The sequence below is a fragment of the Crinia signifera genome, chromosome 5, assembly GCF_055691185.1.
Source record: "Crinia signifera chromosome 5, ASM5569118v1, whole genome shotgun sequence".
Lineage (NCBI taxonomy): Eukaryota > Metazoa > Chordata > Amphibia > Anura > Myobatrachidae > Crinia > Crinia signifera.
Window position 1 is genome coordinate 230,841,514 of NC_139221.1, and position 26,799 is coordinate 230,868,312.

The window sequence follows — 26,799 nt, forward strand, 5'->3', positions numbered from 1 at the left end:
TATGCCCTTGCTCCGGGCACCATGGCACCTAGCTACACCGCTGATACACACTATGTGAAACACTTAATACAAATAACTGAATCAACCACCTGGTACTGGTTATAAGAGCTCACAGGTGCCTAAAATAAATCACTGTTCCTCATATATTATGTTTTGCATTTTAACGTTTAAACATAGCTGAAGTCACCCAGATACCCAGGTCCCTCAGCCGCTGCTGCTGCTCCCTTATTGGTAGCGCAGCGGGCCGCAGCAGCCCATAGCTGAGCTTAATGACTGACACGCCGAGCGTCCGGTCCTATTGGAACGAGCAACTTGGGCGAGGGGCGGGGCTACGTCCGCAGCGGATCTGTCGGCGGGAAGCCGGGGTTACTTCGTTCGTTGTGTGGAAACCGAGCACCCGTCAGCGCCTTTATTCTTGCGATTGGTAATAAATAGGAATACTGTAAGTGTGCGATATTAATGAGTCTGGATGGGCATGTGTGGAAGGCTGCTATGCTGAGGTAACGCTGTTATACAGGGGCTGCTAGGACCTGTTGTTTTTACATGAAGTACGTGTAATGTTTTTTGGGTAATGTGTATAATAAGCTTTTAATACTAGAGCCAGACAGGCACACTGCTCCTGCTGCACTGTCAGTACGTGTGCATGCCTCCCAAAATGACCCTCTCCAGAAGAGACACATTCTCTGTTTCTGGAGGTTCCTCTTAATGTTAGATTGCCATCACTTGTGGTGAAACCCCTTTCTTATTAGTAAACCTAAGTCCAGTAAGTCAAGTAAGTCCAGAAGCAGAGCATGGTGTCCCCCCTGGAGAGGGTCATGTTGGGAGGTATATGCGTGTGTGCCAGGGCAATGCTTAGAGGCAGCATATAACCCCCCCCCCTTTCATGTATGTCAGCGGAGTATGCAGAAAGGGGCATTTCATAGTGATGGAAGCCAGTGGTGAGGGTTGCAATTATGGGCATTCCTGCAAAGCCCCATCCCCCCATTTTACAAGTGCATTCAGAGACTACAACTTATTGTCAGAGAATGTTGGGAGGTATGGCCATATGTGATAGGGATTGCCATCGGTGTGGTTGCCATCAATGGCGATACTGCAACCAGCCATCGATTATGAAATACTTTATGATGGATGACCATCCATAGTTTTACCTTTGACTGACTGGCCCACAGACCAATCAGAACATGGAGGCGAGATTTCAGGGTTGTCAGGGGCGGAGCTATGCTCCATGTCCCGGCAACTTGGTAATAAAAGAAATATTTGGTTTTGCTGTGCCATCGATGGAAGGAAACCATCTGGTTCTTCCCCATCAACCATTTGGTTCTTCCCCATTGATAGTCGATGGCCATCCCTAATGTTTGAGCAGTCAGTGGCGCTGACTGTTCTGACACCTGCAGCTATCGCCACAGCAGGGACAAAAATGTGCATAGCTGTGGTGGGTGTTGTCTTTACGCTGCGCCCAAATTATTAGCTCTCACTCATGCGCAGTGGAGCTGGCTAGGTAGGGAGATATAGCGATTCAGCACTTAGCTGATGTGCTGAAATAAGGATCTACAGTGGGATGAGTTTTCACTCCAGCAGGCAAGATGTTAATACATTGATAATGACGCAAAGCATGAAGGTGGCATTTCGGTACATGCCCAAAAGTTTAGACTGCTTTAGCTGGCTTTTGCATCTAAAACAGTCCATTTGGACAGAACATTCCTGAAAATGTATGAGCACCTAATTACAGCTGTCGGCGAAATCAACTGAATATCACCCCATCATAAATGACGGGTGAATGGGTGTGAGTGCTATGAAACAAAACAATTAAATCACCCCCTTATTGTGATGATTTTTAATCAGTGTGAAAGGGGTATACTGTATGTAAGTTTGATATGTCCAACTCTCTTTAAACATCTTCGGTACTTGTGGATTATCACGGCTCCCACGATGGCCATCGTATGCAGAAAAAAACGCATCGCATGCGATCGCATACGATTTTTCACTGAAAAGCATCCAAATGCATTTGAATTAGTATGGAACATGTTCAATGGCCCCCAAATTGCATTTTTGAGGCTGTACCACCCCCACTATCAACGCAAACCCGAAGCGTGGCGAGCGCAGCGAGCCCGTGAGGGGCGGCAGTACGCGTCCTACGACCTTTTCATACCCCCACTATCCATGTCGGCGTGGAGTTGAGAATAGAAAGTGTGACAAACGCAGCGAGCCACCGAGCCCAAAGCGGCTCACAGGTATACGCGTCCCCGCACGGGCTTCACAGTTGTCCGCGTCCCCTCGCGGGGCTCGCTGTGCTCGCTACGCTTCGGGCTCGGTGGCTCGCTGCGCTCGCCACACTTTCTATTCTCAACTCCACGCCGACGTGGATAGTGGGGGTATGAAAAGGTCGTAGGACGCGTACCACCGCCGCTCGCCACGCTTCGGGTTCGCGTTGATAGTGGGGGTGGTACAGCCTCAAACATGCCATTTGGGGGCCATTGAACATGTTTAATACTAATTCCAATGCATTTGGATGCTTTTCAGTGAAAAATCGTATGCGATCGCATGCGATCAAATCGCATGCGATGCGATTGCATGCGATTTTGGCAAAAATCCGTAAAAAATCGCATGACATTGCATGCCACTATATATGGCATGCGATGGGAGCCGTGATAATCCTCAAGTACCACATCTTCAATAGTAGTTGACCATTTAATGCAGGATGGAAGTGTAGGAGCCAGACAAACTAAAAACAGGGGCCGTGCGCGTCAAAAATTTACACCGTAATACCTATTACACATGTCACACACCCATTTCATATTACACATGTCATAATGTCCATTACACGATATGCCACACAACGTAATGCCCATTACATATTCCACACACCGTAATGCCTATTGCATGTTATACCACATGCCATAATGCTCATTACATATACCACACGCTGTAATGCCCATTACACGTTATACCAAACACAGTAATGCCCATTAAACATTATGCCACACGGATAACATTCTCTTTGCCAGAGGTAACGTGCTCTGGTAGAGGTAACATGCTCATTGCCACAGGGATTATCTCTTCTTTTCTTCCCTCCTTCCACACCAATACCGTGCACGGGCAGAGCGGTGGACAATATACAGTGTAACCAGGGTTATTTTTCTGCAGGCTCCAGCAGGAAATGTGGCCATTATTCTAGTTCCTTCTTTCTGACAAAATATTTCTTAGATGGACAAAACCATGTGCACTGCAGGTGAGGCAGGTGTAAAACCCCACCCAAATCTAATTATCTCTGCACAAGTAACACCTGCCTCACCTGCAGTGCACATGGTTTTGTGCATCTAAGAAATATTTTGTCAGAAAGAGTGAACTAGAATAAGGGCCACAGTTCCTGTTGGAGCCTGCAGAAAAATAGCTCTGAGTGTAACGGATATGAGCGATGTGGATTATGTGGTAAATTCTTGAAAAATAAGATGAAAAATAAATAAGTAATAATAATGAGTTGAAATAGCCGCACCGCAAACCTGATCTGATGCAGCTGGATGAGTTGTCATCTTGCGGAGCTGCTCCAGCGTTTGACACCTTACCCTCCAAGCACAACAAGTGGATCCCCGGCAGCGTGACCTCCCACTCAGCCTCACGGCTGTCCGTTTCATCCTGCGGAGGCACTAACGTCAGGAGCCGTTCCAGCACCTGACAAGTTTAGAGGTAGGGAAAGCACAGTACTGTCCCGGCTTCTGGGTGAGTTGTCCACCGCTCTGCCGGCTGCTGCCATTAACGCAAGCCACCACTCTGCCTGGGGAGATCTGCTTCCTGGCAAATCTGGTCACCGTGGTGGCCAGGTCCCCGGGTTTTGTTGAGCCCTGATTTAGTTAGGATTTCTGTTGTTTTACTAAATAGAAATTTTTCAGATTCACAATTAAGTAACCAAGGTTTTTCTCAGTTAAATTGCTTTGGACCACAGAAAATGCAAATGTTTTTTTTTTAGATTTAAATGATGCGCTTCAGAGCAGCCTGACCTGTACGATAGGTGTGTCACCAAACACACCACACATAAACCAACACAGAAAATACAGTTTTTCATGCGCTCCTTTTGTATCCCTCTTTCAAATGTATCACTGGAGGTTACTCATGTGACATAAAAGAAGAAAAAAAAAACAATATAGTGTAATACCATCAATCAATGAAAGGTTATATATGTAACACTTTGAGGTAGGAATCGTACCCTATCTAATTGTCCACAAAAGAGTAGACAACATTCGCTTGTGGTTTAAAATCTGGAACATAGGTCCTCATATGAGTTCTCCTGGCTTATCCACGATCATCCAGCTTGTGGAAACATTAAGCAAGATATCTCCAAATGGTGAAATACCGTTTTTAATGCAAAATTTGAAAACAATACACTGTACATAAAAAGTGGGTGTAAAAACGATGGACTCTCACCAGAAATTAATGTCTACTGGTGCAAAGTAGACACATACAGCATGCCATAGATAGTAAAAACCTCAGGCGTCCCTGGATGCTGATAGATGTTTGAGATCCTGGTAGTCTGTCCAAAGCTTATCAGTCCCCTCCCCCAAAGGACAGCAAGTCTGAAACGCGTTGGGGGAGGGGACTGATAAGCTTTGGACAGACTACCAGGATCTCAAACATCTATCAGCATCCAGGGACGCCTGAGGTTTTTACTATCTATGCTGTATGTGTCTACTTTACACCAGTAGACATTAATTTCTGGTGAGAGTCCATCGTTTACACCCACTTTTTATGTACAGTGTATTGTTTTAAAATTTTGCATTAAAAACGGTATTTCACCATTTGGAGATATCTTGCTAAATGTTTCCACAAGCTGGATGATCGTGGATAAGCCAGGAGAACTCATATGAGGACCTATGTTCCAGATTTTAAACAACAAGCGAATGTTGTCTACTCTTTTGTGGACAATTAGATAGGGTACGATTCCTACCTCAAAGTGTTACATATATAACCTTTCATTGATTGATGGTATTACACTACAGTATATTGTTTTTTTTCCTTCTTTTATGTCACGAGTAACCTCCAGTGATACATTTGAAAGAGGGATACAAAAGGAGCGCATGAAAAACTGTCGGTATTTTCTGTGTTGCTTTGGACCACAGTTCACATTCAAAATATACTAATGTAGTTGAATGCAGCTTATCCCATAGTGATTTTGTGCATGCAATCTGGCACCAAAGTGAGCACAGTAGTTTTGCCCATTGTACATAAATTTATGCAGAAACAGCACATACAAAGCTGCTGTCATGACTCAGTGCCTGAGAAACACTTACCATCTAAAGGCCCATACATACTAGGCGATTTTCAGCTGAAAATCGCCTAGTGTGTATGCCCCACAGCCAACTAGCAATGATGTGCGCTCCCGCATCATCGCTAGTGAGGTGGGCAATCTGCTGGTTTTACCAGCACACCTGGCGATGATGGCTGGTTTTTCTGCCCGGCTGAAGGCCCATACACACTTGAAGATTTTCATTTCAAAAGACTTTGCCAAAATCTTTGATAGCTATATCTTTCACCAAAGTAGTGCGTACACACTGAGCTATTTTCCCCAAAGAGCGAGAGATTTTCAGGAGGCAAAAGACTTTGCTGAAAATCTTTCATTATAAATGGGCTGGGTTTGAATTCCAAGGGTTCCATATATATACAGTATATCGGTGGCAGTGGGCATATAAATATATAAACATTGGTGGGCAGTGTTGGCACTAATGTATGCATTGCTGGCACAGACCAGCAATATATACGTTACCGCCAACACTGCCCACCAATGTTTATATATTTATATGCCCACTGCCACAAATGTATATTTATTCAAATGCCCCCCCCCCCCCCATGTGCCCCTGGAGCGACTCGGAGGCCATCACCGCATCACCCTCCAGCCCCTTCCCTCCCTCGGAGAGATGTTTCCGCATAATTTCCCCGTGGAGCAACGCGGCAACCCCCCCCCCCCAGTGGAGTGGGTAAGCACCAAAGCGCCCTCCCTCCCCGCCTGGAGCACCCCGTGCCCTACACTATCCATGGCCGTCCCCAGCAGATAGCGACGCACACAGCTGCCCACCAATGTATTTAAATGCACCACCAATATATTATAATATATCATATAATATATATATATATATATAAAATATATATTAATATATTATATATATATATATATATAATATATATATATGGGATGCAGTTAAGATCCCGGTGGTCAAGATCCCGGCGTTCGGAATCCCGACCGCCGAAATCCCGACATATTCTCCCTTCGGGGGTGTCCACGACACCCCTGGAGGAAGAATAATTTAGTGTGCCGAGCGTAGCGAGGCATCGGGCCCGCTGCGTGGCGAGCGCAGCGAGCCCGCAAGGGGGGGCGATCCACGTCCCCCCCTTGTCGGGATTTCGGCGGTCGGGATTTCGGCGGTCGGATTCTGAACGCCGGGATCCCGACCGCCGGGATTCAATACTGAATCTATATATATATATATAATATAATATAAATATATATATATATATATATGTATGTGTGTATATATATATATATATATATATAAATATATATATATATATAAAATATATATATATATATATAATATATATATATACTTCGATGGTCTGGCACTCCAAATGATAATCACAATGTCCCGGGTGCCCTCACAGAGTAAACGTTATAGACATGCAGAGGTGCGGCACTCCTGGTATAAATAAAGACTCGTAGTCGGGAATATATATATATTATATAGGTGCATTTAATGAACACATTGGTGGCAGTGGGCACAATAATATAAACATTGGTGGCCAGCAGGGTGTTAGCACGGAGCAGTGCTGTCTGCTCCGTGTGTTTAGCCAGGCTGGGGGCGGGGCTAGCCTGGCCGGGGAGCAGGGCTCTGCAGCAGCAGCATCCATCCAGCCGGCCAGCCAGACGGAGCACAGGGTGAGTATGACAGGCGAGGGGGCGGGGGGCGGTCCGCCGGGCTGAAAGTGGTTAATCTTTCAGCCCGGCAGGCGTACACACACGGCGATGATGGAAGGAAAACCATCCATCATCGCCACATCTGCTGGTAAAACCAGCAGATGACCCACTTTCCTAGCGATGATGCGGGAGCGCGCATCATCGCTAGTCGGCAATCTCCGGGGCATACACACTGGGCGATTTTCGGACAAAAATCGCTCAAAACGTCTGTTTTGAGCGATTTTAAGCTGAAAATCGTTAAGTGTGTATGGGCCTTGAAAGATGAAAGTCTGAAAGATTTTCAGCTCCCTCCCCCTGTTCATACTCACCCCTCCCCGATCTAACGCTGCCTGCCTCTCCTCCGGCTCCAACGCTGAGGCTGCACATGCACAGCTTCCCTGCTCCACTCCTCTGCCCGGACATACAGCCTGGCGGGACTCCCCGCCACCCAGCAGAAAGCCCCGTCCCCTCGGCTGACTTGCCTGCTCCCTGCTCCTGCTGTGTGGAGCATAACGCCACTGACCACCAATGAAGTTGTTTTAAGGCAGTGATATATACATTGCTGGCACATGCCAGCAATGTATATATTACTGCACCACTGGGCACCAATGAAGTTGTTTTAAGGCAGTGATATATACATTGCTGGTACATGCCAGCAATGCATATATTACTGTACCACTGGGCACCAATGACACATAAGCCAGTAATATATACATTGCTGGCACATGTCAGGAATGTATATATTAATAGCACCACTGGCCACCAATGAGATTTATAATGCAGTGTATATATATATATGTATATATATATATATATATATATATAATGCAGTAATATATACGCCAGCAATGTATATATTACGGGCAATACTGGTCACCAATGAATATTTTTTATGGCAGTAATGTATACACACTCTCTACTGGGCTGCCACTCTCAATGCTCTTAAACTCCCCCTGGCAACGAGCACTTCACCCCCACCACTGGCATCGAGCATGAAGGGCCCTAGCATCGATCATGAAAGGCCCTGGGATCAATCATGAAGGACCCTGGGATCGAGCATTAAGCCCCTGGCGTCGAGCATGAAGCCCCTGGCATTATGGTATGTGGCTTAATGGGCATCATGGTGTATGGCATAATGTGTAATGGGCATCGCAGTGTGTGGCATAAGGTTCTGGTGTGTATAACATGTAATGGGCATTATGATGTGTGGCATAACGTGTAAGGGGCAATACGGCTGCAAATAAAATCGTAGCTATGCACATGGGCGGGATTTCCATGGGCAGGGCGGTATTTACCTGATCGCTGGGCTCCGAATATACGCAGCCCAGCAATCAGTTCTGAATCAGGCCCCAAGAAAAGAAATGCACTGAATAAAATGGCCCCTGCTCCCACCCTTGGAATTTTAACCCCTCTCATTATGTAAATATCCTTTTATATGAAAGATTTTCAGCAAAGTCTTTCGCTTGCTGAAAATCTCTTGCTCTTTGGGGAAAATAGCTCAGTGTGTATGCACTACTTTGGTGATAGATTTATCTATTAAAGATTTTGGCAAAGTCTTTGGAAACGAAAATCTTCTAGTGTGTATGGGCCTTTAAGGCCCATACACACTTGAAGATTTTCATTTCAAAAGACTTTGCCAAAATCTTTGATAGATATATCTTTCACCAAAGTAGTGCGTACACACTGAGCTATTGTCCCCAAAGAGCAAGAGATTTTCAGAAGGGCGAAAGACTTTGCTGAAAATCTTTAATTATAAATGGGCTGGGTTTGAATTCCAAGGGTTCCGACGTGGCAGCCCTCACCGCATCACCCGCCAGCCTCCCCCCGTGAAGCCATGCAGTGCCGGCCGCATCACCCGCAGCCCCTTCCCTCCCTCGGAGCGATACCCCGTGGAGCAACGCGGCACCCACATCACACCCCCTTCCCCAGTGGAGCGAGTAGTGCCGGAGCGCCCCCCCCCCCCCCCCCCCCCCCCCGCCTGGGGCGCTACCTGGCCATATAATATATATATATTATAATATATATCTTATATATTATAATATATATCATATATTATAATATATATTATATATTATAATATATATATATTATAATATATATATTATATATTATAATATATATTATATATTATAATATACATATTATATATTATAATTTAGATATTATATATTATAATGTATATATATTATAATATATATATTATATATTATAATATATATATATATATATATTATAATATATATTATATATTATAATATATATTATAATATATATTATATATTATAATATATATATATTATATATTATAATATATATATATTATATATAATAATATATATTATATATATATATAATATTTGCTGCCTTTAAATTAATACATTGGTGGCAGTGGGCAGAAATATATAAACATTGGTGGTCAGTGTGTTTAGCTGGGCAGACAGCACTTCTGTGCTGTCTGCTCCGTGTTGTGCAGGGAGGGGGGCGGGGCCAGCCGGGTGTTTAACCTGGCCGGGGAGCAGCAGCAGCAGCAGCGCCAGCCGGACGGCCAGAGGGAGAGCGCATGGTGCCGTGAGTATGACAGGTGGGGGGGGGGCAGCGGGGCGGTCCGCCGGGCTGAAAGTGGTTAATCTTTCAGCCCGGCAGGCGTACACATATGGCGATGATGGATGAAAAACCATCCATCATCGCCTCATCTGCTGGTAAAACCAGCAGATGAACCACTTAACTAGCGATGATGCGGGAGCGCGCATCATCGCTAGTGGGCAATCTCTGGACCATACACACTGGGCGATTTTCAGCTGAAAATCGTCAAGTGTGTATGGGCCTTTAGTGTTTCTCCAGACTTGCTCAGAGACTTTCCTCCACAGTTGCGCTAGCAGCAACATTTAGACTAGCAGCAGCATTTAGAATGGATTGCAGTGGCGAGAGTCTGTTCTTGGGAAGACCAGTTAGGAGACTATTGCAATAATCAATGCGGGATATAATGAGTGCATGGATAAGAGATTTAGCAGTGTGACATAGGGTCCTATTTTTGGATATGTGTTTTAGATGCATGTAACATTATTTGGAGACAGATTGAATGTGGGGAACAAAGGACAATTCAGAGTCGTGGATGTCGAGCATGACCCCTAGGCAACAAGCTTGTGGGTTAGGGTAGATTGTCGAGTTGTAAACAGTTATGGAGATATCAGGATGGTAGCTGTTCTTGGCTGGTGGGAATATAAGTAATTCTGTTTTGGAATATTGGGTTTGAGGAGGCGAGATTACATCCAGGATGAGATGGCAGAGAAGCATTCAGAGATTCGGCTCAAGATCACTGGTGACATTGGGCCTTATTCTAGTTCACTCTTTCTGACAAAATCCTTCTTAGATGGACAAAACCATGTGTACTGCAGGGGGCAGATGTTACTTTTGCAGAGAGAATTAGATTTAGGTGGGGTTTTACTTCAAAGTAAGATCTATATTGCAGTGTAAAAATAAAGCAGTCAGTATGTTCCCTGCACAGAAACAAAATAACTCACCCAAATCTAATTCTCTGCACAAGTAACATCTGCCCCACCTGCAGTGCACATGGTGTGGTCCATCTAAGAAGGATTTAGTCAGAAAGAGTGAACCAAAATAAGGCCCATTGTAACATCTTTACATTAGTAATACTGCTCTAAGTATTTGTATTTGACACTGCATACTGTACATTCTAGTCTACTATCTGGCTTCCTTGCAAAAAGCGGCTGATAGCTACATCATTTTGAATTTTATAGTTATTACATTTCCCCTCTACTTGTGAATTTTTACTTTAATTTCCTTTCTTGGTACTGAACACATTATTATTATTAGTAGTACCTGTAGTATTATTATTATATCCTTATCAGTCACTTTCTTATCGCTTGATTTGAGCCATCTACTATAATTTTTTCACCAGATACGTGACTGAAACCCACTCCAGTGTTCACGCTAGGCTGTTTTACCAGGCCTGCTGCCTGTCCCCGCCAGTGCACACGGAGAAGCCCAGCACCCCTGTAAATGATCAACGAGGCCTGGCCTGCCCCGACCTCAATGATGATGTTAGCAAACCCACCTCCTTTAGTGATGTCAGCAGGCCGAACCCGCCCACTTTGGTGATGTCGCTGCCCAGGACCGCCCCCTTTGGTGATGTTGATGGGCCCGGTAGGCCCCTTTCATTCTGCCTCCTCCCTGCCCAGTTCCTAGAAAGAACACTACCACTCTCTCATCAGTGATTTGATGTGTTTGACAGATCAGTGACAGCAGAAGTGTTTGTGTAATCCAACTTGCTGGTCTCACTGTCACCTCTTGCTTCAGCACTCTCTCACTCAGTCTGCTATAAATTCACCCTTGCAATGCTGATGTAACAAGGGTGGTATTTAATATGGGTTGAGCAGCAGACGTGCTTTCTTAATCAATAATTGGACCCATATATCCTTTTATTTGTTGATGATCCCTGATGTACCACCACACCTCACAGGAATTCCCAATTCCATCTGACTTTGGAAGCCAAGCAGTATAGGGCTGGGTATGTATTTGGGAGGGAGACTCTCAAAGAATACTCAGTGTGGTACCCTGATTCTATCTCTGCACAAACAGCAGATGCACAGCAACCGTTCTCATTGGAGCTCAATTCCTTTTATTCTATCTGCCTGCTATTTATTACCAAAAAGAGACCAGTATATAATATACATGGATGATCCTTTGTACCAAGTGGCCCCACATTTTCAATACCGTCAGCATGATATTTGGGAGTAGAATATGATGTGGCTGGATGATTCCCAATGATAATACATTTTGTAATTTGACACACTGATTATACACCTAATAGATTGGGATTATCATCAGAATATTCTCTATAATAAAAATAATAATGATTTTTTTTTTTGCCGCCATTATTTTGTAGTAAATTGCTTGTAATTGACATTGTATATACTTATGTGTGAAACTATATGCTGTTTGCCTCTGTTTCTCTTTTTTATCAAGTATAATAAAATTTATGTTTTATCTATTTTCATATATTTAATAAGATGTGCCCGACAAAGCAATTATATGTTTTTGTTTCTACCTCGCAATTTTAGTTGTTATGTGGTCAATCTGACAGCAAACGGGCCTGGATCACGGCTGTCGGTGGGTATCGACAGCTGTGATCCCACATTGTCTACCCCCTTAATCTGTAAAGTAATCTGCAAAAGGTGCTGTTGACATCATTTTGGCTGTTTGATAATAATTTTTTTTTTCCCCCCATTAAATATAAATATATAATTTTACTGGAAAGTGTGTCAAATCTCTACTGAACTGAGGTTCCAATCTCCAGAAAGAAAAAAAGTTACTAATGGAAGATAAGCTTGTTGCAAATATTGAGAGGTAAGTCCTTTTCTTCTTCCTGAGGATGTTCACCTTGTATTTTATTTTAATTCCACCCCTATGAATGGTATAGTAGGCTTCGTGGGTTTCTCACTATGACTGGAGAATTGAAAGACTTGATCAGTACTTCCCAAACTTTCTTGAATCACTGTACCCTACAGTATCAGCATTTTTTCACACCATTTCTAGGCAAAAAGTTTCTTGGTACTTGTTTCCTAGCACGGCGCCCATGATATTGGGCAGTATTCAATGAAAATATTCACGGCGTGCAGTGAATCCTGTTTAGGATTCGCTGCACAGTCGCCGTGTTCCGGAGCCGCTGTCCCCCTGCTTTCCCCCATTCAATGAGGCAGGGGCTCGCTGCCCCTGATGGCGAGTGTGAACCCCTGAGGACAGTGGCAGGCAGGGAGATGGAAGTCTCCCTGCCTGCCCCAGAACGTATGTGGGGGGAGATGGGCTCCCCGGAAGCCAGGCAGCACAAGCTGCCCCCCCCCATCCCCGGGAGAGCCAGCAGGGGACCAAATATGCACTGCTCCCGATCGTGCATATGTAATGATCGGGAGCAGTGAATATATGAATATGTAATGAGCGTCTCTCTGCTCCCGGGCCCCTGCTGGCTGCTATGTGTAAAAAAAAAAATTAAATTAAATATATATTTGCTATAAGCACATGAATAAAAATAGCATGCCCCTTCACAGAATAAAATTCCAAATTTTTTTTACACCAAATGTAAAACAACAACAACTTTATTTTAAAAGTTCACTTTCCACTTCTCCATGAAAAGATGGCGATTTGCTACACGGCAACACAAGGCGAAAATCACTTGGCAAGAGGACGCATATTTCTTTACATGTATTCCGCGTCCCCTCGCCACGCTTCGGGCTCGGTGGCTCACTGCACTCGCCACATTATCTAAAATAGACTCCACGCCAACGTGGATAGTGGGGGTATGAAAAGGTCAGAGGACGCGTACCGCTGCCCCTCGCGGGCTCCCTGCCCTCGCCACGCTTCGGGTTCGCGTTGATAGTGGGAGTGGCGTGGGGGTGCTTTTAACATTGTAAGCACCCATAACGGTGCTTATACAATTATTTATCTTATAGGGGGCACATATAACATTGAAAACACTCATTAGGGTGCTTATACAATTTTAAATCGTATACCATTGTATATGGCATACAATGCGATGGTATGCAATTTCAAATTGTATAACATCGGCTGCCATGTCGTAGCATCGCATACCATCGTATGCCTTATGGTATGCGATGCAATGGGCATCGTGCTAGGAAACAAGTACCAGTTTTTTTATTGATAAATTTGAAAAAAATTGTAAAGTAACAAAGTTAAGTAATTTGTGCCTACCTGTTATTCATATGGTTAGTTATGTGGTGGGATACATAGTTGTGCTTCTAATTGTCCACATGTTTAATGCTTGGTAGCCACTATCAGGGGTTTTGCCTAGCACTTTGACTATACTGTATATAATTTGATTTGGTCCGTGACCACCAACTCAAGGCACCTTTGCAAGAACCTCATGTCACCCTGTTTGGCAATCACTGATCTACAACAAGATTCAGCAACAACATATCCAATGGGTGTCATCACCATTTCTCCTACATTCACAGCTGACACTTAAGAATGCTTACGCTGAGGATAGAGTGAGTGTTAGTCGGAGTCGGCACTCTTAATCTTTTTGAAGTGTGACAGGCTCCTCCCCTCTATCTCCCTCCCAGACCCCAGTCTTAGAAAAAGTGCCAGAGGAGTCGGCTACCTTTGACTTGGTCTCCTTAGGAGGCTATACTTTTTTTTTTATATTTTTAAACATAGACAATGGGCAGACTGTAAGCCGCTGTCTGCCCGCACTGTGGGACCCCCTAAAGGGTCCAGTCGCCACCGCATGCGGTGTTCTTCTGGAACCCAGGCAACCTGCACCTCCGTTACTACCGCTTGCGGTATGTCTCGAGTCCCGCGGCCACTGCCACGTGATCAGGGGAGCAGGCTCATATCTACAGCGTGGCACCAGTCAGAGTATTGCACTGACTGGAGATGAGCAGCCGGCTTTTGAGTTTCGCGCTGAGAACAGCGCGCGCTGACAACAGCACGCGCTGACAACAGCACGCGCTGACTCCGGAAGTGCACTCGGTGGGGAAGCTGCAGAGGGATTTGCTGAGGCGGAATTAGACCCTGAAGATGAGGAGTTCCCCCTGGATACTGATCAGGAATTAGTTGTGGGGGAGGATTCCGAGTCTGACGACCCGCAAGGCATTGATGCGCTCATTAGAGCGGTTAGGATGTCTTTGGGGTTTGAGGAGGAAGAACCGCCTACACAGGTGTCGTTATTCAGTAAATGGAGAAAAGCTCCTATTACCTTCCCTCATTCCGAGGAATTGGAAAACGCCTGATAAAAAATGTCAGGTTTCCAAAAGATTTCAAATCTATTATCCCTTTCCATAGGACTCGTGTTCCTAGTGGGAGACGGCTCCTCCAGCAGATACGCCGGTATCCCGCCTGTCAAAAAAGGCAACCTTGCCGGTACCAACAGCAGTGGCGTTGAAAGAACCCTCCGACAGAAGGTTATCCGTCTTACATCGGCGGGCGCTTAGGTTAACAGAGCGGTAGAGACATGGGCTGAGGAGCTCTCTAGGGGCCTTCAGTCTAACTGCCCAAGAGAGGAATTGATTCCCTTAGCAGAACATATTCGGGAGTCCTCTATCTACCTAGTGGAGGCCTCTAAAGATTCAGCTGATCTAGCAGCGAAGATTTTTCTTCACAGGACTGGACGATTCTTACAACAGATGCCAGCCTAGATGCCAGTCTCCATAAATGTATTGGAACTTCGGGCCATCCACCTGGCCCTTCTGCAGGCAACCCCTCTCTTGTCAGGGAGAGCAATAAAGGTACAATCAGACAATGCTACTGCAGTAGCCTATATCCGTAATCAAGGGGCAGCCGCAGAGCCATTCAGGGGGTCTCTCCCATTCTGAGGTGGGCGGAACGTCACGTCTGTAATTTCTCTGCAGTCTTTATTTCCTGAGTGGAAAACTGGGAGGCGGATTACCTCATCCGCCAGGATCTCCACCCGGGAGAATGGTCTCTGCATCGGGATGTGTTTCTCCAGATAATTCACCACTGGGGAACTCCACAGATCGACTTAATGGCCTCCAGGCAGAATCCTAAGCTCCCGACTTATTGCTCACGCAGCACAGACCCAGCGGCAGCAGCGGTAGATGCCTTGACGTGTCCTTGGAGTTACACCCTGGTTTACCTCTTCCCACCGTTTCCTCTCATTACGTGTTAACTCAAATGGATCAAGCGGGAGTCTATAACAGTCAACCTGGTTACCCCCGACTGGCCTCGATGATCCTTGTACCAAGATCTTCAGGGTCTTCTAATAGATGCCCCTTGGTGCCTTCCACTTCGAGAGGATCTTCTAATGCAAGGGCCGTTCACTTACCCCGCCTTACCTCGGCTACGTTTAACGGCAAGGCTGTTGAGGCCACGCTGTTGAAAAGAAGAGGTATTCCTAGTTCGGTGGTTCCGACTATGCTGAAAGCTAGGAAGGAGGTAACTTCGGCTCATTATCACAGGATTAGGAAGGCGTATGAGCGGTGGTGTGAGCAACAGCAGCTCCCTACCACTGTCTTTCGGCTTACTTGCCTACTCAGTTTCCTTCAAGCAGGCTTTTCAGGAGATCTTCACCTAAATTCCTTAAAAGTTCAAATCTCGGCCCTGTCTGTGTTCTTCCACAGGCGGTTGGCACTCATACCGGAGAACAGGTGAGTATCAACAGGGATACAAACGGGGGTCGGTCCTCACTCTCAGCGCTCACACAGATAAAATTCAACCACACCTCCCTTAGGGTTTTGTGGCGATCCTCTTCTCCAGATAACAGATAGCAAGGGTCAATGACCATGGACCATTTTCATACTCCAAATCCACACATACTCCATCCACGATGGATATCCCACATAGGAAGAGAGGAGAAGAATATTGCGCAATACCACTTTTTATTTTTGCACACAGGATAAAAACAAATCAATGATAGAACACACAAGTCCAGGCGAGAGGAGAAGGGGTAGAATTTACCATGAATGATGGAGAACCAGGTAAAAGGCTCTCTAAATGGGCATAGACGGTGACAGATGTTTAAGACCCGGGTAGCCACAGCATCAGTCCACAGAGAGGTGACTCCTTCTCCAAATCTCCCAGTCTGTAGGTGCAGCCGCTCCAACGCGTTTCGGACACCAATGTGTCCTTTTTCAAGGAGTATGGCTGCAAGTCTCTAGTCACCTTATTTATAGGAGAACTATCTACAAAAGGTCCAATCATCGACGTCAGCCGGCGATCCCAGTGCTGACTTCCGGTATCGGCTGGCAACTTCCGGTCGCGGTACTGTGGGAGAACGATCATGCCCCACTTCCGGATCGGATGTCAACTTCCGGTAGCGGCGTCATGTTATTATGCCACACTTCCGGATCTATCACTTCATGCCGCAACTCACGTTGAAAGTGTGCGGCTAGTATCTATGAAAGGGTCTTGTTTACGTCTCCATGGCGACCTGTCTTTCCGGTCTGGCACGGAGATCTTTCTTTTAATACGAGAAATACGGATACATTCGCCCACTTGATTTTCATATGGGATGGGACAATTCCATTGTAAACAGCACTACAAACATAAAGTGCATATATTAGGATAGGAATTTTAAAAACATATATCAATAAGAAATACTGTTAAAAGTATATAAAATGTATATATATATATAAATTCATCATAAAAGTTACATCATAAGAATTACGTCCTAAAAATTACAGAAAACATGACAGCAATAAAAGTGACTACTTGGATACGTTTTTTGTTTTGTTTATAAAAAGCACTTCAAAAAAGGACACATTGGTGTCCGAAACGCGTTGGAGCGGCTGCACCTACAGACTGGGAGATTTGGAGAAGGAGTCACCTCTCTGTGGACTGACGCTGTGGCTACCCGGGTCTTAAACATCTGTCACCGTCTATGCCCATTTAGAGAGCCTTTTACCTGGTTCTCCATCATTCATGGTAAATTCTACCCCTTCTCCTCTCGCCTGGACTTGTGTGTTCTATCATTGATTTGTTTTTATCCTGTGTGCAAAAATAAAAAGTGGTATTGCGCAATATTCTTCTCCTCTCTTCCTATGTGGGATATCCATCGTGGATGGAGTATGTGTGGATTTGGAGTATGAAAATGGTCCATGGTCATTGACCCTTGCTATCTGTTATCTGGAGAAGAGGATCGCCACAAAACCCTAAGGGAGGTGTGGTTGAATTGTATCTGTGTGAGCGCTGACAGTGAGGACCGACCCCCGTTTGTATCCCTGTTGATACTCACCTGTTCTACGTTGTCCCACCGCCATTTGGGAAGGCGGTTGGGGATTTGACTTCACAGCCAGCAGCCCTAAATACATTTTATTTGTCCAGTAATTTAGTTTGCGCAGAACTATTGTGTCCCGGTTGAGCTTTGCCACACTCATACCGGAGGTTCAAACCTTTCTTAAAGGGGTCCTTCACATCCAGCCCCCGGCAGTGGCTCCGACGGAACCTTGGGACTTACCGTTGGTTCTTTCCTTTCTACAATCGGAAACTTTTGAGCCTTTGGAGTCAGTAGACCAACGGTTACTCACCTGGAAAATGGTGCTTCTCTTGGCATTGGCTTCTGCCAGAAGAGTTTCCGAGCTTAGTGCTCTTTCCTGTCGCTCTCCATATTTGATCTTCCATAAGGATGGGGCAGAACTCAGGACAAGGCTGGGTTTTCTACCTAAGGTGGTCACATCTTACCACATAAATCAACCCATTGTGGTCCCAGCGTTCTCTGAAGACTCCAACTCCTTAGACGTTGTACGAGCCTTGCCAATCTATGTGGATAGAAAGGCGGACATACGCAAGACTGACTCTCTGTTCGTCCTTTACGACGCCAACAAGAAGGGTTGGCCAGCTACTAAACAAACCCTGGCTCCCTGGATCTGTCTTACCATCAAACAGGCATATTGGACCTCTGCACTTCAGCCTCCCTCTTTGATTTCTGCTCATTCCAGCTGCTCCGTGGGACCCTCCTGGGCAGCGGCAAGAGGGGTGTCAATGTCACAATTTTGTAGAGCTGCCACCTGGTCCAGCTCTCACACCTTTATCCATCACTACAGGTTTGACACATTTGCATCCTCAGCTTCACGCTTTGGACGTACAGTGTTACACAGCGCTTTCCCTCCCGTTGGTGTAGCTTTGGGACGTCCCCAGCGTAAGCATTCTTCAGTGTCCCCTGTGAATGTAGGAGAAAACAAGAATTTGGTACTTACCGATAATTCCTTTTCTCCGAGTTCACAGGGGACACTGAACACCCTCCCATGCGCTGTCTTGGATGGTAAGTGGGGTGTGACGTGATAGTCCTTTTTTCTGTGTTTTTCCACTGTACTTTCTCTGTCTGCTTCTCTTCTCGTGTATTCCCTGGTTTCTCTCCTCTCAGGCACAGTTTTTCTAAGACTGAAGTCTGGGAGGAGGGATAGAGGGGTCGAGCCTGTCACAGTTCAAAAAGATTGAAAGTGCAGACTCCTACTAACACTCACTCTATCCCCAGCGTAAGCATTTTTCAGTGTCCCCTGTGAGCTCAGAGAAAAGGAATTATCGGTAAGTACCAAATTCTTGTTTTTATTTGAGATTACAGATAGTTGGCATTCATTTGCAGTCTCTAGGTAGTGGTGCCTTCAAGATCAAAAACTGCAAGGTATGTAGATCTTTGTAGATGGTTTTGAGTTGCATTTTTATAACCATTAACAAATGGAAAGGAACATGCTCTCTTTAATAGGGTTTCTGAAATCAATACTTTACTTAATAATATTAATGCCTTTGCAAGTTTACTACGAACTACTTACAATTGATGTGGAAGGGGTATCCTAAGTTAATATCTCTCTGAATACCTGTGGAGAAGACATAATCAAATTTCTGCAGTTCAAAAAATAATTATACACCTGGACAGATTGTATACATTCTATACTATACGCACACTGGTGGTGCCAAGAATGTCACAGTAACTCATTTCACTACAGTATGAGCTTTTTTCACCTTTATCAGATTATTATTATTAATGTTATTATTCTTTTTTTGGTACTTCTTTCCTAGCACGGCGCCCCCGATTTTGATTGTATCCATCGGGTCGGAAAAATCGCGTTGATCGCATCGCGTGCCAACCAAATCGCATGCGACGCGATCGACCCAATTTTTACATTGGAATCAATGTAAAATGGTCCCTGAGACCCGATTTTACATTGATTTCAATGTAAAAAGCCCCAAAACCCCCCATTTTAATACCAACCCCCCCCTCATGTTTTAAATGCCCCCCCCCCCATTGTTAACACCACCCCACTATTGACGCCAACCAGAAGCGTGGCGAGCGCAGCGAGCCCGCGAGGGGCGGCGGTACGCGTCCTCTGACCTTTTCTTACCCATACTATCCACGTCGGCGTGGAGTTGATTTTATAAAGTGCCCTTCAAAGGTATCCGCGTCCCCTCGCGGGCTTCACAGGTATCCGCGTCCCCTCGCTGCGCTCGCCACGCTTCGGGCTCGGTGGCACGCTGCGGTCGCCACACTTTATAAAATCAACTCCTCGCCGACGTGGATAGTAGGGGTATGAAAAGGTCGGAGGACGCATACCGCCGCCATATTGGCCCATTTCACATTGTCACCTATGTAAAATCGGGTTGATCGCGTTGATTTTCACTTTAAAAATAATTTAACATTGTTCGCTATGGGAATATCGCGTTGATCGCGTCGGTCGCATCGCGGCCCCTTATTAGGGGCTGCGATGGACGCGATCAACGCGATTTTGTCTTTCACCGGCAAATTATCTGGTGATTGACATAAAATCGGGTCCATCGCGTTGATTGTATTCCTTAAGTGCCTTAAAGTTAAGGCATACAATCAATGTGATGGGCGCCGTGCTAGGAAATAAGTACCCTTTTTTTTAAATGGCGCCACAAGGTTTCCACAGGGCTTAACAAAGTACATAAACAAATGAGCAAAACAGCGACCTACAATACAAGATAATCTAGGACAAGTACATGGTATATAAACATTGCTGTATCAGGGGACATGACACCGAAATATTCGTCAGGGTGCAGAAACTGATGGTTCCGTGCAGTTGTAGGGAGTATGGGGTAAAAAATATTCTAAGTAAGAGATGAAAACACAAATGAGGGGAGAAGGCTCTGCTCATGAGAGGTTACAATCTAGTATGGAGTGACAGAAATGGGTGTAATAGATGGTGTAGAAGTGAGAATTTAAAAGGAAATAAAGTCAAATATGAAAATGGGAGAGGAATTGGTGAGGGCTTTGTGAATGTGAGAAATGTGAAATGGATACTGGAGGGGGAGGGGAACCAGTGCAGGGCTTGCAAAAGAGTGGAAGTGGACATATGGGCCAATTTAATTCTTAGGAGGAGTAGCGTTAGGAGGGAGCTCCCGGAGCTATTCTAATCAGTGCATTTTTAAGTTGGAGAATGATGATATTCGCTGGTGTTAAGTCATTAACACTGGTATTTTCCAACTTAAGTGTTTCTTGTGATGTGGTTTGCACCGTGCTACGGAACAAAACAGCATTTCTGCTTGCACCCTATGAGGAGTGCGAACAGAAATCCATTAGTTGGAGTCAGCAGCGCGCTGAATAGAATAGATCCCTCCCAGCACTATTCGCTAATCTGAGAACTGAATCAACCTCATATTATATTTGGAGAGAAAGATGAGCTGGGCAGCAGCATTGAAGATAGATTGGAGTGGAGAGGCAGCGAGGCCACATAGGAGGAGATTACAGTAATTTAATCTGGAGGTGACCATTGAGTGGATGAGAGCCTTTGTAGCATCCAGGGTGCAAAAGTATCGGAAACAGCAAGACTTCAGCTCTCTAATAGTGTGGGAAGTTTTACTGTACTTTTCATTTCAATCGACCTGAGGAGAAAAGGCCACATAAATGGACAATGCATTTCATTTTCGTTATTCACACCTGAACATGTGGAATTTTGGTTTGATTGATAGATTGGACCAAATGTATTAGGGTGCGAGATTTAGAAAGTGAGAGATTTTGGGACGTTTTTCCCATTATTTTTTTTTAAGCGGCAAACCTGGTTTTGCAATGTAAATGGCTTTAAAAGGGAAAACTCTCCCAAAATCTCTTAATTTCTGTTTCTCACACCCTAATACATTTGGCCCATGATATATATATATATATATTTTTTTTTTCATAGTGCAAATTTACCTTATAGTTAAAAACAATTTTATGACCATGGAAAAAACACTGAAAAATGAAAGACATAGGGGGGTATTCAATCTGGGATTCCAACAGTCAAAATTCAATGTTCTGACAATCTGCAGCTGTTTCCGACAAAACAGATCCAACTTTAAAAAAAGACAGCCTTTTATGGTTTCGGCAACGGCAGCAGTAAATAGGCGAGTAGCTATTTCCGCTGCCTGAAAACAGCAGTACAGATTGAATAGCCCCCCATAATGTGTCAAACCATAATTCCAGTACATTTACTCTTATGGGTCTGAGTCAGAGATGGACGCTAATGCAGCTGCAAGTGTGGTTTTCTTTGCAACCCAACTGCTGTTATCAGCAAGTGAAGTTCTAGCCAAGAAATGAAAAGAGACGCCCACCAGAGCTACCGTATCTCATTCGCAATTGCTTAAGCTGGTCTATGGCTATGCAGACTGGTCGCATCCGTAGTCATGCAGGTGCCACGTTTCTATACACTGGGACTCGCAGCTAATGTCAAATACACATCTAAAAACAGCCATGACACAGCTGCATTTTAACAACTGGTCCACGCTATCGCGCATAACGGTCAGTCAGTTTGTGGAGACATACATATTGAGTGCGGGAATGCGGCAGCACCTTGGAGTTTAATATGGTGGATGTCTAATGTAATAACTGATTTAAGTTGTTTTTTATAGCTAGATTTTATTGTTATTTTTTATTGTTTTATTTTACAGACCATTTTTCACAGATATAGAAAATAGTTGTAACAAGCATACATTTAATACCAACTTTTATGTAAACAAAGTTTGGCTACAGTGTGAAAATGACAGCTGCCTGAAATGGAGGCTTCTAACAAAGAAGGACGTCAGACAGTTTGATCTCAGCAAACCATGGTATTGCAATCTAAGTACTGATCCTTGGTTTAATGATTGTTCGGTTCCAGAAGAACATTTCCCAGAAGAAGACCAATTTTCTAAAAATGGATTCAAGTTTGTTTATTCTCAATTTCCAGTAGGAAGTTTAGTAATGGTGAAGCTGAACGGATGGCCAAGGTGTGTTTAAAAAGGAATTTAAAAGAGTGAATTACAATCCACAATTTTGTCATTATAAACTTAATTAATTTGAAACGTAATTAAAATGTGATATAGAAGCTTAAATATGAAATATACACAATTTGTGGAAATGCTGCAAAGTAACATTAGTTGCACCGTGATGAATGAATGTGCAAGTGGGTTGTACTATAAATTCAGCAAAAATGCTTCAAGTAATGATTCCCTTGCATTTCAATGTAATATCCAAACTGATTCAAAGATAAAATTTAGCAAAGTACTGTTATCAGTTGATATAAAAGTAAAGGAGAGCTTAATACAGCTTAGCTTAAGGAACAGAATTTAAAATATATATATTTTTTTAACTGTTACTATGAAGGAACAGACATCCATTAATGTTCAATAATATGGTCGGCCACTAATGGTCGACAGTCACAAGGTCGACAGGGTTAAATGTTTTTAGGGTGTCTATGTCGACATGGACACTGTCTAAGTGTACTGCTTCCCCTCACATGGCTCAGTGCACTCTACATGCTTCGGGGTCGATGCCTCACTGCGCTCGGCACACTATATTTTATTCTCCCTCATGAAATACCTCATGTCGGCTCAAAATTTAGTTAAAAGATGTCGACCTTTTGACCATGTCAACATTTTGGCTGTTGACCTTTAAACCTATTGTTTGTCAACCTTTAACCCATTCACTGGTAATCTCGAGAATTATCTGGGCTATGCCATAATGCCCAGGCTGGCAAGCCCGGAAAACTCTCGGGATTACCAGTGATTAGCGCCGAACTGAACTCCCTCTCCTATGCCACACCCCCGGCTCACCCCGCCTCCCTGGCTGTTGCATTACAGCCTGTGACGCCGGCTTATGACAAGCCGGATCGCAGCAATGTAGGGACGGGGCGCAGGGCCGGGCAGCGGCTGATTGACGGTTCATTGGCGCTGCCCGGACCCTGGGAGACAGCGGTGGGGTTTATTTTTTAGTGAGCGCTCCCCAGAAAAAACATTCCCAGTGGGGAGCGCTCCCGGAGAGAAACCAAACTTGTTTACTAAGATTCAAAGCAGGATTTACAGCAACATTCATTCAAATGGGCAGAAACTACAAATAAAAAAGGTCTTCTAAGGGGGCATACACACGGAGCAATTTTAGCCCTACTTTTAAGCGATCTGTCTAGATTCCTTAGAAATTAAGCATGGATTGCTCTGTGTCTATGCCTCCAAACGACAACAATATGAGGTCCCGCGTGTACGGACCTTAACTTATCAACCAAAAAATGTATCTTAAAAATCTTTAATTCATAATAAAGATTCATACTTGACAACCACCAAACACTGATGGACACAAGTTGATTATATCTGCGGTTTCCCTGAGGATACTCTGCAGACTGGTTGGTTACTTGAAAATAATATTGGTAATGGTGGAAAAAGTCTTATGACGGAAGAAGTTTCCCATTGCCGTGGAGTCAAACCACGTTGCGTTACTTCTGGTTCCATCTGCAGCGTCATCAGCATCTCCTCGTGCTTTTGGCCGACCAGCAATCCACTGGGAGTACCTGCGCTGCCATCAGACATCAGCATTTATCTGCCCCACTGTGATGGGAGAAAAAGCAGGGGCATTAACACTACAAGTGTTAGTAGAAACCCCCATGACTACACAGCCAGGAGCTAAACACAGAGGGACCTGTCTGCATGCTACTACTCTGCTACTCCTTAATGGGGCACGCATAAGGATACACATCCAGCTCATTTCGATGCCACTTGTAAGTGCTGTGGTTATTTTAAATTGAGAAGAGGGGTACTCATAAATGAGAAGTCTAATCAAGGGGTATGAAAGAGAAAAAAGGGTTGGGAACCACTGATTTTATATATATATATATATATATATATATATACACTAAACATCGGCACTCACCTTTCCTAGTTTCGGGATGCCCTATGGCTTGTGACCACATTGTTTAAACAGACATTGTAGGGGCTCTGCACACACTAAATTAACTGATAATAAATAGTGGAGATTTGGTTCATGAATTGATCAATGCATTTAAGCCTGCAGCCCCCGTCACGGGACCCCACCTTTCTGCAGGTCCTAGCACTATCGCTCAATATGGCTACAATACACATAGCTATCACATCAATATTTGAATCCAGGCATGCTATCTGGTCTAAAGCTCACAGCAGACTGTGCTTTTATAGGTGAGCAGTTACCAACACACCTGTCACTAATCATCTAGGGAACTGGTTAACATAAGCTATGCATTTATGGGTTAAAACAGGGTGCATGAGAGAATGTGACCACAATAAGACTAATTAAAAAAATTAATCTAATAAACAATATATATACACTAAACATCGGCACTAACCTTTCCTAGTTTCGGGGTGCCCTATGGCTTGTGACCACATTGTTTAAACAGACATTGTAGGGGCTCTGCACACACTAAATTAACTGATAATAAATAGTGGAGATTTGGTTCATGAATTGATCAATGCATTTAAGCCTGCAGGCCCCGTCACGGGACCCCACCTTTCTGCAGGTCCTAGCACTATCGCTCAATAGCTCATAGCTTATGTTAACCAGTTCCCTAGATGATTAATGACAGGTGTGTTGGTAACTGCTCACCTATAAAAGCACAGTCTGCTGTGAGCTTTAGACCAGATAGCATGCCTGGATTCAAACATTGATGTGATAGCTATGTGTATTGTAGCCATATTGAGCGATAGTGCTAGGACCTGCAGAAAGGTGGGGTCCCGTGACGGGGGCTGCAGGCTTAAATGCATTGATCAATTCATGAACCAAATCTCCACTATTTATTATCAGTTAATTTAGCGTGTGCAGAGCCCCTACAATGTCTATATATATATATATCTAAAGGGCTAACTACTTGGTATACGGTCACTAGGTCTGCAAGCATTAGGTCGACAAGCATTAGGTGGACACCACTAGGTTGACATGCAGGAAGGTCTACATGGGTTAGGTCGACAATCATTAGGTCAACATGGGTAAGGTCGATGTGGTTTCTCTTCACTCATCCCGGTGACACAGTTCAACATTGGGATGTAGGAGGGTCCGAAGGAGCCAGGCACCTATGCTAAAGACTTGAGAGGCAGGCTCCTCCCTCTGCATCCCGATATCTTCAGTTTCATTTTAGGTGCCCACCAGAGTGGGTGCTATGCTGAAGGGCTGCTGGAGCAGCCACAAAGAGAGCTAGCTGGGGTGTTTTTTTTTTTTTTTTTTATTAATTTTACAGTTTAGTTAGGCAGGCACAGTGTGAGGTTTCTTTAAGAATCCTCACACTGATAGTGCAGCAGGGGCTGACAGAAGTGTAGAATTTTATTTTAGGGATCATATATCTCTCTTAGCCCAATAATAGTTATTGAGATATTATTATATAAAATATATTTATTATATCTTGTATTGATATAACACATATATTTAACATATGCAATTATATTCTAATAGACCTTACAATACAATATGCAGAGTACTTGTCATAGTTTGATTCCCCAAATATGAGAGTTCAAGACTTGTAATTTTAGCTCCAATTGGAGGATTTTATTTATAGGCAAAACAAACCATACAGAATAATTTTAACACAGTAATTTATGTATATGCTATTATATATATATTTATATACGCCTCCTTGCTTATATTACATAAAATTACATTAAACAATTGACAGACAGACTGCTACAATACTGACATAAATTATACCTATACCCATAAACGAACATTCATAACTACCATATTTACTGTCAGTCTCTCACTCCAGCCCATTGCTTCGGTTCCGTTCTCTCTCCTGCTCCTGTCTCACATCTCTCCTCCTGACTCACTGAATGGGTTTCTTGCTGACTGTCCGTGTGTGTCTGTGAGTGTGAGAGTGAATGTCTACTCTATCTCTCTCCTTATATCACAAATACATGGATTGAAGTTCCCTGTTCTCATGACGTTATTGAATTTATGGATGCTAATGGTGACAGGGTCTCCTGCTTGTCTGGACGCTAGTGGTAATCTGCATTGCGAGATTTCCTATCTCTGGGCTCTCCCTGTGCATCAATCTATTTTACACTCCTGTTGTCAAAATACAATAGTGTCTTGTCTGTCCTGCAATGTAACTTGGATGATGTACTAGCAGTCTACATTCTCCAGAAAGGAAACCAGATGGCTGGAGTCTGGC

General features: G+C 44.2%; 1 protein-coding gene across 1 annotated transcript in view; it reads left to right on the forward strand.

Moving 5' to 3' along the window:
• Positions 1–277: 277 nt before the first annotated feature.
• ZCWPW2 (zinc finger CW-type and PWWP domain containing 2) overlaps positions 278–26,799 on the forward strand; it is a 63,874-nt gene continuing 37,352 nt past the window's right edge. The window contains exons 1-3 of the mRNA XM_083188635.1: positions 278–424; positions 12,258–12,307; positions 22,310–22,627. Coding sequence (XP_083044761.1) covers positions 12,276–12,307; positions 22,310–22,627 — 350 coding nt within the window. The 5' untranslated portion in view covers positions 278–424; positions 12,258–12,275. The remainder of the gene's footprint in view (positions 425–12,257; positions 12,308–22,309; positions 22,628–26,799) is intronic.